The 18531-nt window shown below is 46.1% G+C and overlaps 1 protein-coding gene across 2 annotated transcripts in view; it reads left to right on the top strand.

Moving 5' to 3' along the window:
• Positions 1 to 18531, top strand: part of trappc10 (trafficking protein particle complex subunit 10) — an 80101-nt gene that overhangs the window by 50062 nt on the left and 11508 nt on the right. For both annotated transcript variants that reach the window (XM_068041304.1, XM_068041306.1), the window contains 2 exons: positions 9323 to 9490; positions 11397 to 11574. In XM_068041304.1, the coding sequence (XP_067897405.1) occupies positions 9323 to 9490; positions 11397 to 11574 (346 nt within the window). The remainder of the gene's footprint in view (positions 1 to 9322; positions 9491 to 11396; positions 11575 to 18531) is intronic.

The raw sequence follows: 18531 nt of genomic DNA, 5'->3' as shown, positions 1-18531 counted from the left end.
TCTTTTCCTGCAGCTCTAGTAGAACAAACAAGGAATTCTGTGGTGAGAAAAAGAATGGAGAACTCCATGTTTACTAGATTTTGAAATAATCTAGATACTGGAAGCAGGTATCAGTACAATGGAAATGTTAAAGACAGGAGGAATGAGGATGAAAGCACCATTAGCAGGTCTGAATATTACGGTGGAAGACAGAATTGGAACAGCAATCATAGGCGAATGAATCCCAGGAATGCCCAAGGAACAGTTAGTAGGTGCTTCAGATGTGACTTAAAGTATCATTATGCAATGAACTACTGTAAGAGGAGGGACAGAGTCCTCGAACTAATACAAGACGCAGAGAATTCTGAGGCAGAAGAGGAAGATCCTGATGAATCTGAAAGAATTGTACTAGTGACGAGGAGTTTTAGTCCTGTGATGAATGTGTTAATTGCAGATTCATTCAACTGTGCTGTATTGGATAGTGCTTGTACGTCGACAGTATGTGGAACTGATTGATTGCAATATTATCTGGATTCACTCAGTAGTGAGGATTAACACAAGGTTAAGGAGTATAAAAGTACTACTAGCTTTAGGTTTGGTGATGATAACACATTGAAGTTGCTGAAGAGAGTAGTAATTCCATGTAAAATAGCTGAGGTAAGTCACTTTATCAGTACTGATGTAGTCTCCAGTGAGATACCTTTACTCTTGAATAAACCTTCAATGAAAAAGGCACAACTGAACTTGATATGGAGCATGATGAGGCAATTGTTTTTGGAAAGTCAGTGAATTTGCAGTTTACCCAGTCAGGGCATTAGTGTATACCCTTAACAAAACCTGATATTTCTAGTCAATGTTAGAGAAGTGTTGATGGCATCAGGTGTTAAGAATCAGAGCGATAACAAGCAAATTGTCTTAAAGTTACACAGACAATTTTTTTTTATTCATTTGTAGGATGTAGGTGTTGCTGACTAGACCAGCATTTATTGCACATCCCTAATTGCCCTTGAAAAGGTGATGGTGAGCTTCCTTTTTGAACCGCTGCAGTCCTTGTGGGGTAGGTACACCCACAGTGCTGTTAGGAAGGGAGTTCCAGGATTTTGACCCAGCGACAGTGAAGGAACGGCGATATAGTTCCAAATCAGGATGGTGTGTGACTTGGAGGGGAACTTGCAGATGGTGGTGTTCCCATGCATCTGCTGCACTTGTCCTTCTAGTTGGTCGAGGTCGCGGGTTTGGAAGGTGCAGTCTAAGCAGTCTTGGTGCATTGCTGCAGTGCATCTTGTAGATGGTACACACTGCTGCCACTGTGCGTCGGTGGTGAAGGGAGTGAATGTTTGTGAATGGGTTGCCAATCAAGTGGGCTGCTTTGTCCTGGATGGTGTCGATCTTCTTGATTGTTGTTGGAGCTGCACCCATCCAGGCAAGTGGAGAGTATTCCATCACACACCTGACTTGTGCCTTGGAGATGGTGGACAGGCATTGGGGAGTCAGGAGGTGAATTACTCGCCTCAGGATTCCTAGCCTCTGACCTGCTCTTGCTCATCCTTCTTGTCAGGGATTAAACACCCTGCTAAAGGATGCAGGTGTGATCGATGAAGAGTATATGAGGATTTCGAGCAGAGAGATCCACCATTGATATGCTGTTCTCCCTTCGCCAGCTACAGGAGAAATGCTGCGAACAACAGATGCCCCTCTACGTCGCTTTCATAGATCTCACAAAAGCCTTTGACCTCGTCAGCAGACGTGGTCTAGTTTAGTTTAGTTTTTTAGTTTAGTGATACAGCACTGAAACAGGCCCTTCGGCCCACCGAGTCTGTGCCGACCATCAACCACCCATTTATACTAATCCTACACTAATTCCATATTCCTACCACATCCCCACCTGTCCCTATATTTCCCTACCACCTACCTATACTAGGGGCAATTTATAATGGCCAATTTACCTACCAACCTGCAAGTCTTTTGGCTTGTGGGAGGAAACCGGAGCACCCGGAGAAAACCCACGCAGACACAGGGAGAACTTGCAAACTCCACACAGGCAGTACCCAGAATTGAACCTGGGTCGCTGGAGCTGTGAGGCTGCGATGCTAACTACTGTGCCGCAAAGATCGGATGTCCACCAAAGCTAAGTATCATCACCTCATTCCATGACAATATGAAAGGCAAAATTCAGCATAGCAGTGCCTCATCAGACCCCTTTCCTATCCTGAGTAGTGTGAAACAGGGCTGTGTTCTTGCACCCACACTGTTTGGGATCATCTTCTCACTGCTACTTTCTCACGCATTTAAGTCTTCAGAAGAAGGAATATTCCTCCACACAAGATCAGATGGCAGGTTGTTCAACCTTGCCCGTCTAAGAGCGAAGACCAAAGTATGGAAAGTCCTCATCAGGGAACTCCTCTTTGCTGACGATGCTGCATTAACATCTCACACAGAAGAGTGTCTGCAGAGACTCATCAACAGGCTTGCGGCTGCCTGCAATGAATTTGGCCAAACCATCAGTTTCAAGAAAATGAACATCATGGGACAGGACGTCAGAAATGCTCCATCCATCAATATCGGCGACCACGCCCTGGAAGTGGTTCAAGAGTTCACCTACCTAGGCTCAACCATCACCAGTAACATGTCCTTCGATGCAGAAATCAACAAATGCATGGGAAAGGCGTCCACTGCTATGTCCAGACTGGCCAAGAGAGTGTGGGAAAATGGCACACTGACACGGAACACAAAAGTTCGAGTGTATCAAGCCTGTGTCCTCAGTACCTTGCTCTATGGTAGCGAGGTCTGGACAACGTATGTCAGCCAAGAGCGACGTCTCACCACATTCCATCTTCGCTGCCTCCGGAGAACCTTGGCATCGGGTGGCAGGACCGTACCTCCAACGCAGAAGTCCTCAAGGCAGCTAACATCCCCAGCATGTATGCCCTACTGAGCCAGCGGCGCTTGAGATGGCTTGGCCATGTGAACCACATGGAAGATGGCAGGATCCCCAAGGACGTATTGTACAGCGAGCTCGTCACTGGTATCAGACCCACCGGCCGTCCATGTCTCCGCTTTAAAGACGTCTGCAAACGTGATATGAAGTCCTGCGACATTAACTGCAAATCATGGGAGCCAGTTGCCAGCGATCGCCAGAACTGGAGGACAGCTATAAAGGTGGGGCTGAAGAGAGGCAAGTCGAAGAGACTCGGCTGTTGGCAGGAAAAGAGACAGAAGCGCAAGGGGAGAGCCAACTGTGTAACAGCCCTGACAACCAACTTTACCTGCAGCGCCTGTGGAAGAGTCTGTCACTCTAGAATTGGCCTTTATAGTCACTCCAGGTGCTGCTCCACAAACCACTGACACCTCTAGGCACTTACCCATTGTCTCTCGAGACAAGGAGGCCAAAAAGGAAAAGGATAATAGAAGAGATTAGTGAAAAGTGTGAAATTTGTCAGAAGTATCAGAGGACACCATCACATCCTAATGTCAGCCTTCCATTGGCAGGTGACTTTAACGAGGTAGTTGCCATGGATTTAAAGGTGTGGGACAAAGGCAAGAATATTTTCATTTTACATTTAGCAACTAGATTTAGTCTTTCTACAATAATAAATATCAAGGACGAAAGGGTGATTATAGTCAAAGTTATGGAGAGATGGATAGGGATTGGACCTGGGCTCCAGCTAAGTTTCTGACTGATAATGGAGAGGAATTTGCCAATGATGAGTTCAGAGACATGTGTGAAAACATGAACATTTTGGTTATGAATACTGCAGCTGAAGGTCCTTTCAGCAATGGGCTTTGTGAAAGGAATCACACAGTGGTTGATGAAATTCTGTATAAAACCTTAGCTGACCAGCCAAACTGCAAGTTGACAACTGCCCTGGCATGGGCGATTCACGCGAAGAATTTGCTTCGGATGGTTGGGGGATACAGTCCCTATCAATTAGTTTATGGGCAGAATCCAAATTGCCTTCTGTACTGGGCGATAGCCCTCCTGCACTAGAAGATACTACAATTAGTTATATTTTTTCTGCACATTTGAATGCTTTACATGCAGGGAGATGGGCTTTCATCAAGGCTGAGGTCTCTGAGAAAATTCGGAGAGCTCTGAGGAATTGTATAAGGTCAACTGAGGCAGAATTTAATTCGGGAGATTTGGTGTATTATAAAATAGAGGGTCATAGAGAATGGAAGGCCCTTGGTAAGGTAATCGGTCGGGATGGTGAGACAGGATTATCAAGCAATCAAATTGTTAAGGTTCATTTCTCGCGATTAATCGGGGTTCATTACAAAATCTCAGAATCTGAGCAGCTGATAGAGGGAAACAATGCACCTTGTACCTCAAATACCTGTGTGTTTTGTGATGAATGTCCTGAGAAACAGAATACAGTAGATAAAGAGTTGGATAGTAATGTGAGCAATCATGATGTCATGGAAAGAGCTATCGCATCCAAAGGACAATTGCCCCGAGTAGGTACTGGGGTAACATATATTCCAGAGAGGTCTAATAGATGGAGGGATGCAACAATTGTGGGACGTGCAGGCAAATCTACAGGCAAGTTTAAATGTTCAAGGTGATGACCAAGAAGCAAGGTCCATGGACTGGCAGAATGGGGTGAAAGAGTGGAGGGTAGGAAAGCACAGTGCAAGTTCTAATAGTGAGTCTTGCGTAAGGAAGCAATCGTGTACAGGAGAAAGAGCCTCCGATAATGTACGAGGGAGATCTTCTAGCAGTAGTTCCGAAAGATATCAAAGTGCTAACAGAGGCTGTGGTTTGAACAGATTCCACAATGAAACGAGGACTAGAGAGCAATCTCAGAGTAAAACTCGAAGCAGAAGTCCTCATGATCGTGAAGTTTTTGTGGCCGCCAATAAACTTGAGGATAAACTAATGAGAGAAGCAAAGCATAAGAAATTAGAGAGTTTGGAGTTTATTCTGGGGTATCAGATAGGAGACAGCCAGCCTTGTCACATAGATGAATTTGTACTGAACAAGCCCTTCCCAATGGAACTTATAAGGCTAAAGCGAGGCTAGTTGTGAGCGGTTTTGAAGAGTGACTGGGTGAAACCAAAGTTAGAGTGGACTCTCCCACAGCTGGAAAAGTAACCTTCAAAATCTTTTTGGCTGTTTTGGTCACATATTCATGGGAGTGTAGATCAATTGACATAAACGCCACATTGCTGCAGGGTGATACTTTTCAGAGAGAGGTGTTTCTGAAACCATCCAAAGAGGCAGCAGATACAGAAGGAAACTGAACAAATGTATCTATGGCCTTAATGATGCTTCCAGAGTGTGTTATTTCTCGGCGAGATCTGTTTTGTTGAAAATTGGTTGTGTTCAACTAAAAGCAGATCCCGCAATGTTTCATTGGTATATAAAGGGAAACTTTCAGACATCTTCATGATACACGTTGATGATCTCTTATGAGGTGGAACTGCGGGTTTTGAGAAATATGTTATTAAATAGTTGTTTAGTTGTACAGAACTTGAGTTGCTGAAAACAGAGACATGTTGTCGAAACTTTTCGTTTTGCACTCATCAGGACAATATGCAAGAATACCCAATGTAAGGGAAAACAACAACTTATACTGCATGAGAAGAGAGTGCTGATAGGTTGGCAAATGAACTCTGATTGGTAGAGGCATTGCCATGGAGAACACACCAGTTTACGGTGACTGACAGTTAACTGCCAAGCTTTGTTTGAAATTTAAACCAGGCAGCTTGACTCTGATTGGTCAAGGCATTGCCCTGAGGAATAAACCAGCGAATGGCTGTCACTTATTTTGTTCAGCTGAAGCAGGCACAATGTGTGTACATGTTCTTTCTGTCTGCAAAGAACAGGCCCTGTACATTAATATATGTAGCTTCTAGTACACACAAATGTGCCACACTGCGAGCCCTACTGACAATCTTAAATTAGTAGTCAGTGTAATTCTTAGCACACTGAGGATTATTTAGCAAATGTTGTCCAATCAAGAAATCACATCTAATGTTGGACACTGCGTTTTGAGTTTTGCAAGCACGGCCTAGTTGGGTTCGGCCTGTACCTTGCCCATCGGGAACAGAAAGGGACATGTTTGATACGATCCACCAGTCAGGCGAAAAGCTTCGACAACATGTCTCTATTTTCAGCAATACTCAAATATGTTATTAATAAGATTAGGGTAGAATTTAAGTTTGGGAGTCAGGCTTGTGGGGCACTTAAATATATTGGTTTCGATATTAAACAGAGTAAGTCTGGAATAAGTTTGAATCAACAATCCTATTTAGAGAGGGTTACTCCCATCCCGGTTAATCCTGTTCAGTCATCACAGAAAGATGATGATCTATCTAAAACAGAGATTGAGCAATTGCGAAGTCTGGTGGGTCAATTAAACTGGTTGGGCTCTCAGACTAGGCCTGATAGTTTTGAGGTTCTGGAATTAAGCACGATGATGAAACATCCAAAAGTTGAGAATACTTTAAGGACAAATAAAACATTAAAAAAACTAAATCTGGAGAAATGTGTACTGAAGTTCCCATCCTTAGATGACCCAAAGAAAATGAAGCTAATAATTTTTTGTGATGCTTCACATGCTAATCTTGCTGATGGGTATTCGAGTGCGGCTGGCTTCATAATATTTCTGATGGGTGAAAATGGGAAATGTTGTCCTTTTGCTTGGGAGGCTAAAAAAATAAAAAAGGTTGTTATAAGCATTTTAGCTGCAGAAACACTGGGTCTTGTGGAGGCAGTGGATATGGGTTCTATTTGTCAAATATTTTGGGTGAAATTCTGAACAAGGGACATACTGAAGATAGGACACCCTTGAATGTTATGTGGATAATCATTTTTTGTGGGACAAAGTACACTTTACAAAATGTGTGAGTGAGAAAAGACTACGTATTGAACTCACTGGATTGAAACAAAAGCTGGAGAGAAAGGAAATCTCCCAAATTAAATTACTGATTCGCTGACCAGTGATAATCCTCAATCTGTACTGCTAGTTAATGACTCAGTAACCAGTGATAACCCTCAATCTGTGCTGCTAGTTACTGATTCATCGACCAGTGATAACCCTCAATCTGTACTGCTAGTTACTGAATCACTAACCAATGATAACCCTCAATCTGTGCTGCTAGTTACTGATTCACCGACCAGTGATAACCCTCAATCTGTGCTGCTAGTTACTGAATCACTAACCAGTGATAACCCTCAATCTGTGCTGCTAGTTACTGATTCACCAACCAGTGATAACCCTCAATCTGTACTGCTAGTTACTGATTCACCAACCAGTGATAACCCTCAATCTGTGCTGCGTGTTACTGAATCACTAACCAGTGATAACCCTCAATCTGTGCTGCTAGTTACTGATTCACCAACCAGTGATAACCCTCAATCTGTGCTGCTAGTTACTGATTCACCAACCAGTGATAACCCTCAATCTGTACTGCTAGTTACTGATTCACCGACCAGTGATAACCCTCAATCTGTGCTGCTAGTTACTGAATCACTAACCAGTGATAACCCTCAATCTGTGCTGCTAGTTACTGATTCACCAACCAGTGATAACCCTCAATCTGTGCTGCTAGTTACTGAATCACTAACCAGTGATAACCCTCAATCTGTACTGCTAGTTACTGATTCACCGACCAGTGATAACCCTCAATCTGTGCTGCTAGTTACTGAATCACTAACCAGTGATAACCCTCAATCTGTGCTGCTAGTTACTGATTCACCAACCAGTGATAACCCTCAATCTGTGCTGCTAGTTACTGAATCACTAACCAGTGATAACCCTCAATCTGTACTGCTAGTTATTGATTCATTGACCAGTGATAACCCTCAATCTGTGCTGCTAGTTACTGATTCACCAACCAGTGATAACCCTCAATCTGTGCTGCTAGTTACTGACTCAGTAACCAGTGATAACCCTCAATCTGTGCTGCTAGTTACTGATTCACCGACCAGTGATAACCCTCAATCTGTGCTGCTAGTTACTGATTCACCAACCAGTGATAACCCTCAATCTGTGTTGCTAGTTACTGATTCGCTGACCAATGATCCTCGATCTGTGCTGCTAGTTACTAAAACAATCTCACTATTTTATCTTCTCAATTTAACTTTCATTACTTTGAAAACCTCTTAAATTCCCACTACCCCTTAATTTTCTCTATTCAAATGAGAAAACCTCTAATTTTTTGAGCCTCTCTCTAATTATATCCTTTCATTCTTGGTCCATTTTAGTGAACCTTCACTGTTCCATTCCCATGACTCTAATATTCTCCCTACTATGGGGTACCTAGAACAGCACACGAGACTCCAGCTTCAGTCCAACCAATAGCTTGTACAAATTCAACCTCCTTCCTTGTGCCCCCATGTATAAAACCCAGACCCCAGACTTTTCGGAATGTACTCTCGCACGCTCTCAGGATTCTTCCCGCTGGCTTCCCATGGATTGAGGACGACTGAGTCTGGAGAGGTGACTGGGAATCAATCTGCTCTGCTCTGCCCCGGCACAGTGGAGAGGTCCCTGCACAGTGAAGGTCAAGGTGCAGGCATTCCTACTCCAATGAGGGATGTGGCCTGCTCAGCCATTCCTGGATTTTCCCGGTCCATTGGCCAGTATGAAGGTCCTGAGACTGGGAAGGGGCTGTACTGAACTGTCAGACAGAAGTTATCTGTTTATCCCTTTCCTTGAAGAGGGTTGTAAAAGTTTTCACCCTCCTGATCTTTGGCCCAATTCCTGTTGATTTCAATGGGCCTCTGCTCTCTGGAGGTTAGAAAAATTAGAGGTGATCTCATAGAAATGGATAAGATTCTTCGGGGGTTTGATGGGGTAGATGCCAGGAAGTTGTTTCCCCTGGCTGAGGAATCTGGAGCACGGGGTCACAGTTTCAGAATAAGAGTCTATCATTTAGGACTGAGATGACAAATTTCTTCATTGAGGGTTGTGAATCTTTGGAATTCTGTACCCTGGAGAACTGTGGATGCTCAGTCATTGAGCAGATTCAAGACTGAGATGAATAGATATTTGGGCACTAAGGGATTCAGGAGATGGGGGATTGGGCGGGAATATGGAGGTAGATGTTCAGCCATTATCATACTGAATGGCAGAGCAGGCTCGAAGGATTGCATGGCCTACTTTTGTTGCTGTTTCTTCTGTTTGGCAATAATATTTGTAGAATTCTAGGTAGTGCCTCTGCTGTCTCCTGCCCTCCCTGCCTCAGTAATCTGGGTCTGACAGTTTATCTGCATTCAGTCCCATTAACCTATTTTAATGCAGTACCCATGAGCTTTGGGGGCAGCAGCTGGGGAGAGGCCAACATTGGCCATGTTTGCTTGTATGTGATCTTCATGAGCTCTGTTTTATTGCCTCAGCACATCTACAGCAAGCAGGCCACCTTCTTCCTGTGGGAGTTGACATGGAGCCAGGAGCCGGGACCCTCTCTGCACTGTCAGTTCAGTGTGGCCTTCACACCACGATCAAGCCAGGAACTTGGATCGATGAAACCGTACACCTACGAGTTCAAACTGGGTAGCTTCTATGTAAGTGAAACAAATCACAAATCCTCAGTCTTCAAGTAACTGTGTAAGGAATGAACAATGTGCACTCGGGATCTGCATGGATCACTCATTGATACTTTTAGAGATACAGCACTGAAACAGGCCCTTCGGCCCACCGAGTCTGTGCCGACCAACAACCACCCATTTATACTAACCTGACACTGACCCCATATTCTCTACCACATCCCCACTATTCTCCTACCACCTACCTACATTAGGGGCAATTTAAAATGGCCAATTTACCTATCAACCTGCAAGTCTTTTGGAGGTGGGAGGAAACCGGAGCACCCGGAGGAAACCCACGCAGACACAGGGAGAACTTGCAAACTCCACACAGGCAGTACCCAGAATCGAACCCGGGTCACTGGAGCTGTGAGGCTGCGGTGCTAACAACTGCGCCACTGTGCCGCCCACCTCGTGGCTATAATGGTGATGTCCAGTTTCTTTGTGTACCTTAACTATTTCTCTGCTTTTTCCGATGTTTCCATTTGAGTTTGAAGCCTTCCTTAGCTCCAATTGCACTAACTTCCTCTTTGCTCACAGTGCACAGTGTGTGTACTGTACCTGCTGTTTTCCAGACCCTGTCTGTGCAGTAACATTACCCCCTTCCCACAGACCCTGTCTTGTAGTAACATTACCCCCTTTCCCCAGACCCTGTCTGTGCAGTAACATTACCCCCTTTCCCCAGACCCTGTCTTGTAGTAACATTACCCCCTTTCCCCAGACCCTGTCTGTGCAGTCACATTACCCCCTTTCCCCAGACCCTGTCTGTGCAGTAACATTACCCCCTTTCCCCAGACCCTGTCTGTGCAGTAACATTACTCCCTTTCCCCAGACCCTGTCTGTGCAGTAACATTACCCCCTTTCCCCAGACTCTGTGACGTAACATTACCCCCTTTCCCCAGACCCTGTCTGTGCAGTAACATTACCCCATTTCCCCAGACCCTGTCAGTGTCGTAACATTACCCCCTTTCCCCAGACTCTGTGACGTAACATTACCCCCTTTCCCCAGACCCTGTCTGTGCAGTAACATTACCCCCTTTCCCCAGACCCTGTCTGTGCAGTAACATTACCCCCTTTCCCCAGACCCTGTCTGTGCAGTAACATTACCCCCTTTCCCCAGACCCTGTCTGTGCAGTAACATTTACCCCCTTTCCCCTGTCCCTGTACTGTGCAGTAACATTTACCCCCTTTCCCTTGTCCCTGTCCTGTGCAGTAACATTTACCACCTTTCCCCAGACCCTGTCTGTGCAGTAACATTTACCCCCTTTCCCCAGACCCTGTCTGTGTAGTAACATTTACCCCCTTTCCCCAGACCCTGTCTGTGTAGTAACATTTACCCCCTTTCCCCAGACCCTGTCTGTGTAGTAACATTTACCCCCTTTCCCCAGACCCTGTCTGTGTAGTAACATTTACCCCCTTTCCCTTGTCCCTGTACTGTGCAGTAACATTACCCCCTTTCCCCAGACCCTGTCTGTGCAGTAACATTTACCCCCTTTCCCCTGTCCCTGTACTGTGCAGTAACATTTACCCCCTTTCCCTTGTCCCTGTCCTGTGCAGTAACATTTACCCCCTTTCCCCAGACCCTGTCTGTGTAGTACATTTACCCCCTTTCCCCAGACCCTGTCTGTGTAGTAACATTTACCCCCTTTCCCCAGACCCTGTCTGTGTAGTAACATTTACCCCCTTTCCCCAGACCCTGTCTGTGTAGTAACATTTACCCCCTTTCCCTTGTCCCTGTCCTGTGCAGTAACATTTACCCCCTTTCCCCTGTCCCTGTACTGTGCAGTAACATTTACCCCCTTTCCCCAGACCCTGTCTGTGTAGTAACATTTACCCCCTTTCCCTTGTCCCTGTACTGTGCAGTAACGCTGCCCTCTCTCTCCAGACACTGTACGATGTTAAAGCTGAAATCTTTCCTCCTCTCGGAGCCGACATGTGTAAAACAGGAACGCTGTGCAATCTGGAAGTGTCTATTGTTCGTCTCTCTGACCTCACCGAGGTGGATAAGGATGAAGCGTTAGTGGAGTGCGACGGGTATTGTACCACGAAACTGATGTATGAAGGTAGGACTACTCGTGGGGCACTGTCCCGTCTGCTCTCCTAATACCTGCATTTCCAAGTTCCCATTTTATCCTGCAAGCTTCAATGGTTAACCAGTATCAGTGGCAAAAGGAAAGAATGGTTCCAAACATTGTGCTTCTACTCAATTCTCGTTACCCTCTAATTCTACATTGAGTACATTGGGTCTGTACTCTCCAGAGTTTTGAAGAATGAGAGGTGATCTGATTGAAATATATAAGATTCAGCAGGGGCTTGACAGGGTAGGCACTGAGAGCTTGTTTCTGCTGACTGGGGAATCTAAAGTACTGGGCACAGTCTCAGAATAAGACTCAGCCATTTAGGACAGAGCTGAGGAGACATTTCTTCACTCAAAGGGCTGTGAATCTTTTGGAATTCTCTACCCCAGAGGGTTGTGGATGCTCAGTTATTGAGTATATTCAGGACTGAGACGAAATGGCCAAGTGCAGGAATATGGGATTAGAATAGTTGGGTGCAGGATGGCCGGCACAGACACGATGGGCCGAAGGGCCTGTTTCTGTGCTGTATAACGCTATGACTCTATGATAGATTTTTGGGCACTAAGGGAGACAAAGGATTGGTTGGGAAAGTAGAGTTCATATGGGAGTTCGGCCATGATCTCTTGAGATGCAATATGGCTTATTCCTACCCCTGTATCTTTTTTTTTCGGTCGGAGGCTGTGGGCATTGCTGGCTAGGCCAGCATTTATTGCCCGTCTTTAATTGTCCTTGAGATGGTGGTGGTGAGCTGCCTTCTTGAACCGTTGCAGACCGTGTGGGGTAGACAGTGCTGTTAGGAAGGGAGTTCCAGGATTTTGACCCAGCGATAGTGAAGGAACGGCGATATAGTTCCAAGTCAGGATGGTGTGTGACTTGGAGGGGAACTTGCAGGTGGTGGTGTTCCCATGCATTTGCTGCCCTTGTCCTTCTAGTTAGTAGAGGTCGTGGGTTTGGAAGGTGCTGTCGAAGGAGCCTTGGTGCATTGCTGCAGTGCATCTTGTAGATGGTACACACAGCTGCCACTGTGCGTCGGTGGTGGAGGGAGTGAATGTTTGCAGATGGGGTGCCAATCAAGCGGGCTGCTTTGTCCTGAATGGTGTCGATCTTCTTGAGTGTTGTTGGAGCTGCACCCATCCAGGCAAGTGGAGAGTATTCCATCACACTCCTGACTTTTGCCTTACAGATGCTGGACAGGCTGTGGGGAAACAGGAGGTGAGTTACTCACCACAGAATTCCGAACCTCTGACCTGCTGTTACATATGAATTAGGAGCAGAAGTAGGCCATTCAGCCCCTCGAGCTTGCTCCATCATTCAATAAGATCATGGCTGATCTGTTAGTGTTTCGAATTCCACACTCCCATCTACCCCCGATAATCTTTGATTCTTTGCCTAACAAGAATCTATCTACCCCTGCCTTAAAAATATTCAATGACCCCGCCTCCACCACCCTCTGAGGCAGAGTTCCAAAGTCACACAACCCTCAGAGAAAAAACTTCTCCTCATCTCGGTCCTAAAAGCGCGACCCCTAATTTTAAAACAGTGCCCCCTGGTTCTGGACTCAACCACAAGAGGAAACATCCTTTCCACATCCACCTTGTCAAGACTGTTGAGGATCTTATAAACTTCCATCAAGTCTCCCCTCACTCTTCTAAACTCCAGTGAAAACAAGCCCAGTCTGTCCAGCCTTTCCTCATAAGACAACCCGCTCATTCCAGATATCAATCTAGTAAACCTCCTCTGAACTGCCTCTAATGCATTTACATCCTTCCTTAAATAAGGAGACCAAAACTGCACTCAGTATTCGAGATGTGGTCTCACCAATGCCCTGTATAACTGAAGCATAACATCCTTACTTTTATTTTCAATTCCTCTCGTAATAAAGGATAGCATTCCATTAGCCTTCTTTATTACTTGCTGTATCTGTATACTAACTTTTTGTGACTCATGCACTAGAACACCTAGATCCCTCTGCACCTCGGAATTCTGAAGTCGTTCTCCATTTAAGTAATACTCTGCTTTTTTATTCTTCCTGCCAAAGTGAACAACTTCACAATTTCCCACATTATACTCCATCTGCCAGATTTTTGCCCACTCACTCAACCTATCTATATCAGTCTGCAAGCTCCTTATGTCCTCTTCACAATATACTTTCCTACCTATCTTTGTGTTATCTGCAAATTTAGCTACCATGCCATCACTCCCCTCATCTAAGTCATTGATATAAATTGTAAAATGTTGAGGCCCCAGCACAGACCCCTGTGGACTTCACTCATCACATCCTGCCAATCAGAAAAGGACTCATTTATGCATACTCTCTGTTTTCTGCCATCCAGCCAATCTTCTATTCATGTTAATATGTTACCCCTACACCATGAGCTCCTACTTTGCACAATAACCTTTTATGTGGCACCTTGTCAAATGCCTTCTGGAAATCCAAGTACAGTATGTCAACGGGCTCCCCTTTATCCACAGAGCATATCACTCCTTCAAAGAACTCCAATAAATTGGGTAAACATGATTGCCCTTTCACAAAGCCATGCTGACTATTCCCAATTACCTTGAGTTTTTCTAAATGCCCAACTATAGCCTCAATAATCGATTCTAACACCTTCCCCATGACAGACGTCAAGCTAACTGGCCTGTAGTTACCTGTTTTTTGCCCCCCCCCCCCCCCCCCCCCATCTTCTTGAATAGAGGGGTTATATTTGCTACTTTCCAATCTGATGGAACCTTACCAGAATCCAGCAAATTTTGAAAAATTAACACCAATGCATCTACTACCTCATTATCCACCTCTTTTAAGACCCTAGAATGAAGCCTATCAGGACCCGGGGACTTGTCAGCCTACAACTCCATCAGTTTGCTCAGTCACGCTTCCCTGGTGATTGTAATTTCCCCAAGTTCCTCCCTTCCTTCCACCTCCTGATTTACAGTTATTACTGGAATGTTTTTTGTATCCTCTATAGTGAAGACAGAAGCAAAATATTTTTTCATTTCGTCTGCCTTTTCCTTATTATCTACTATTAACTCCCCATTCTCACTCTCTAGAGGACCAACACTCACTTTACTTACTCTTTTCCTTTTTAAATACCTGTAGAAACTCTTGCTATCCATTTTTACATTTCTAGCTAGCTTATTCTCATACTCTAATTTCTTTCTCTTGATTAATCTTGTCATTCTCTGCTGCTCTTTATATTCTGACCAATCATCCGACCTGCCACTCATCTTTGCGCAATGTGATGGTTTTTCCTTAAGTTTGATGCTTTCTTTAATTTCTTTAGTTAACCATGGATGGTGAGTCCTCCACTTAGAGTTTTTCTTTATAGTAGGAATATACTTATTCTGAGTATTCTGAAATATCCCCTTAAATGCCTGTCACTGCTTCTCTATTGATCTTTCTCCAAGCTTAGTAACCCAGTTCACGTCAGCTAGCTCAGCTTTCATGCCCACATAGTTGCCCTTATTTAAGTTTAAAATACTAGTCTTAGACCCGCTCTTCTCTCTTTCAAACTGGATTTAAAATTCAGTCATATTGTGGTCACTGCTACCTAGAGGTGCCTTTACTCTGAGGTCCTTAATTAATCCTGTCACATTACACAATACCAAGTCTAATATAACCTGCTCTCGAGTTGGTTCCAGAACATGCTGCTCTAAGAAACTATCTCAAAAGCATTCTATGAACTCCTCATCCAGGATACTATTGCCAATCTGTTTTTTCCAGTTTATATGTAGATTAAAATCACCCATGATTATTGCCGTCCCTTTATCACAGACACCCAATATTTCTTGTATACTTAGTCCTACACTGTGGTTACTGTTACGGGGCCTGTAGACCACTCCCACTAATGACTTCTTTCCCCAACCATTCCTCATCTCCACCCAAACCGATTCTACATCCTGATCTCCTGAACCAAGATCATCTCTAACTATTGCACCAATGCCATCCTAGATTAACAGTGCTACCCTTCCACCTTTACCTAGCTTCCTATTCTTCTTGAATATTATATACCCCTGAATATTCAGGACCCAATCCTTGTCATCTCTCCGGAATGGCTATCAGATCATATTTATTTACTTCAATGTGCGCTATCAGTTCATCTACTTTGTTATGAATGCTATGTGCATTCAGATACAGAGCCATCAGTTTGTCTTTTTGTTATCCTTGTAACATCTAGTCTTGACTGTTGGTGTGTTATTAGGTTTTGTCTCTGTCCCTTCCTGCCATTCTCTGATCTTCATTTCCCATGTTATAATTCTGCTGTCCTGCCTTGACTCTACCCCTTGGTTTGCTACATCTACCCAGGCTTGATCCCTCAACCCCCCCTTGTTTAATTTAAAGCCCTCTCTACTTCCCTAGTTATAAAGTTTGCTCGAACACTGGTCCCAGCACGGTTCAGATCCAGACCGTCCCAACGGTACAGCCCCCACTTTCCCCAGTACTGGGGCCACAGCATCTGTGTAGCTGGTCCAGTTCCATTTCTGGTCAATGGTAACCCCAGGATGTTGATAGTGGGGGATTCAGCGATGGTAATACCATTGAATGTCAAGGGGAGATGGTTAGATTCTCTCTTGTTGGAGATGGTCATTGCCTGGCATTTGTGTGGCGCCAATGTTACTTGCCACTTATCAGCCCAAGACTGGATATTGTCCAGGTCTTGCTGCATTTCTACACGGACTGCTTCAGTATCTGAGGAGTCACGAATGGTGCTGAACATTGTGCAATCATCAGCGAACATCCCCACTTCTGACCTTATGATGGAGGGAAGGTCATTGATGAAGCAGCTGAAGATGGTTGGCCCCAGGATTCTTATTCTTGTATTCTAATACAACACCTTTTCCTTACTGTACCTAGGCATCCACGACCACCCTTCCAGAAAAAACTTCACACTGTATCTGACCCCGTTTTTTTTTTCTTTTTTTCTTTTTTTTTATAAGCTGTTTTAGTAATGTTGATTGAGGGATAAATATTATTGGTCGTGAGAACGGCCCTGCTCCTCTCCAACCTCGTGCCATGGGATCTTTACATCCAGCCGACAGGGCAGATGTGACATCGGTTAAATATCTAAACTGAAAGGCCGCACCTCCGAAAATGATGTACTCCTTCAGTACTGCAGTAGGAGTGTCAGACCAGATTATGGACACGGGTCTCTGGACTGGTACCTGAGCTCAAATTAAGGGGATTGTCGAGGAAGTTTTACTCTATCTAACGCTGTGCTGTACCTGTCCTGGGAGTGTTTGATGGGGACAGTGCAGAGGGAGCTTTACTCTGTATCTAACCCCGTGCTGTACCTGTCCTGGGAGTGTTTGATGAGGACAGTGTAGAGGGAGCTTTACTCTGTATCTAACCCCGTGCTGTACCTGTCCTGGGAGTGTTTGATGAGGACAGTGTAGAGGGAGCTTTACTCTGTATCTAACCCCGTGCTGTACCTGTCCTGGGAGTGTTTGATGGGACAGTGTAGAGAGAGCTTTACTCTGTATCTAACCCCGTTTTTTTTTTTCCCCCCGTTTTTTTTTATATAAGGTGACCTTTATACCCCAGGCCCCTTTTATATTTTTCACGTCGAGGGGGCCTTTATTCCTCAGGCCCCCTTTATGTACATATTTACAGTTTTAAAATAACTTTATTAAAACCAGATAAATAAACAAAAAACTCAAATTAAAATGCCATTCTCGGCGTCGACAATGCACTCCAGTCCCTGCGGTGCCCACCGGTCGCGGAAGGCCTCAAGCGTACCGGCGGACACCGCATGCTCCTTTTCCAGGGACACCCGGGCGCGAACGTAACCGCGGAAGAGGGGCAGGCAATCGGGGAGGACGGACCCCCCGACGGCCCGCAACCTGGACCTGTGAATTGCCACCTTGGCCAGGCCCAGGAGCAGACCGACGAGGAGATCCTCCTCCCGGCCCAAGCCCCTCCGCACCGGGTGCCCAAAGATCAGGAGCGTGGGACTGAAGTGCAGCCAGAATTTGAGGAGCAGCCCCTTCAGATACTCAAATAGGGGCTGCAACCTCGCACACTCCGTATAAATGTGGAACACGGACTCGTCCAGGCCGCAGAAAGTACAGGTGGCCTGGGAGTCCGTGAACCTACTTAAAAGCCTATTGCACGGGACTGCTCTGTGCAGCACCCTCCACCCCAGGTCCCCGATGTAAAGGGGGGAGACTCCCGCGTAGAGAGACCTCCATCGGGGTTTCCCCTCGCCGCCAGATGGCAACGCGGACCGCCAGGGCGTGTCCGGCCGGCTGACGAGGGCGAGGAAGTGGAGAGTGTGCAGGAGCAGCCCGTACAGGAAACCCCTCCGCGCCGATTGGAATGGCACGGAGGGCATTTCCGAGAGGCGGCTCGTGTTGTGCGGGACCGGCTCCCGAGGAGGGTTTCGGGGCCTGGGTCCGATGAGCAGTTCCGGCCGAGCGGGGGTCAGCTCGGCTGGGATCGCTCCGCACTCCCGAGCACCCTCGCCACCCGCAGTGAGGGACGTCCCGGGGGTTTCGGCTACTCCTCCGCCCGCCGGACCGTCCCCGGAGTCGGCCGCCCGGACAGCCGAGGCGCTCTCCTCCGCCGGCGGGGGAGCGCCCTGACTGGAGGAGACCATGTTCCAGACTCGGAAAAGATCCCGGTAAAAGACAGGCAACTCCCTCAGAGAGGCGCGGCTAACGGACTCCACCGGGAGCTGCGTGTCGTCTTGAAGGCAGTGACACTGGCGGAAAAAATACGTCGCCAGCGCACACCATCTGGGAGGACGCTCGACGTACAGGTATCTCTGCAGGGTCCGAAGGCGGAGAGTCGCAGCCTGGGTGCGGACGCACACCAGCGACTGACCGCCCTCCTCGATCGGGAGACTCAGGACCGCGGCAGAGACCCAGTGTTTCCTCTTGCCCCAGAAGAAATCGACGAGTTTCTTCTGGATCTTGGTGGCAAATACAGGGGGCGGGGCCAAAGTG

Source organism: Heterodontus francisci, chromosome 10 (genome assembly GCF_036365525.1).
Source record: "Heterodontus francisci isolate sHetFra1 chromosome 10, sHetFra1.hap1, whole genome shotgun sequence".
NCBI classification, from domain to species: domain Eukaryota; kingdom Metazoa; phylum Chordata; class Chondrichthyes; order Heterodontiformes; family Heterodontidae; genus Heterodontus; species Heterodontus francisci.
The sequence above is the reverse complement of the archived record's forward strand: the minus strand, read 5'-3'. Positions and strand labels throughout refer to the sequence as shown.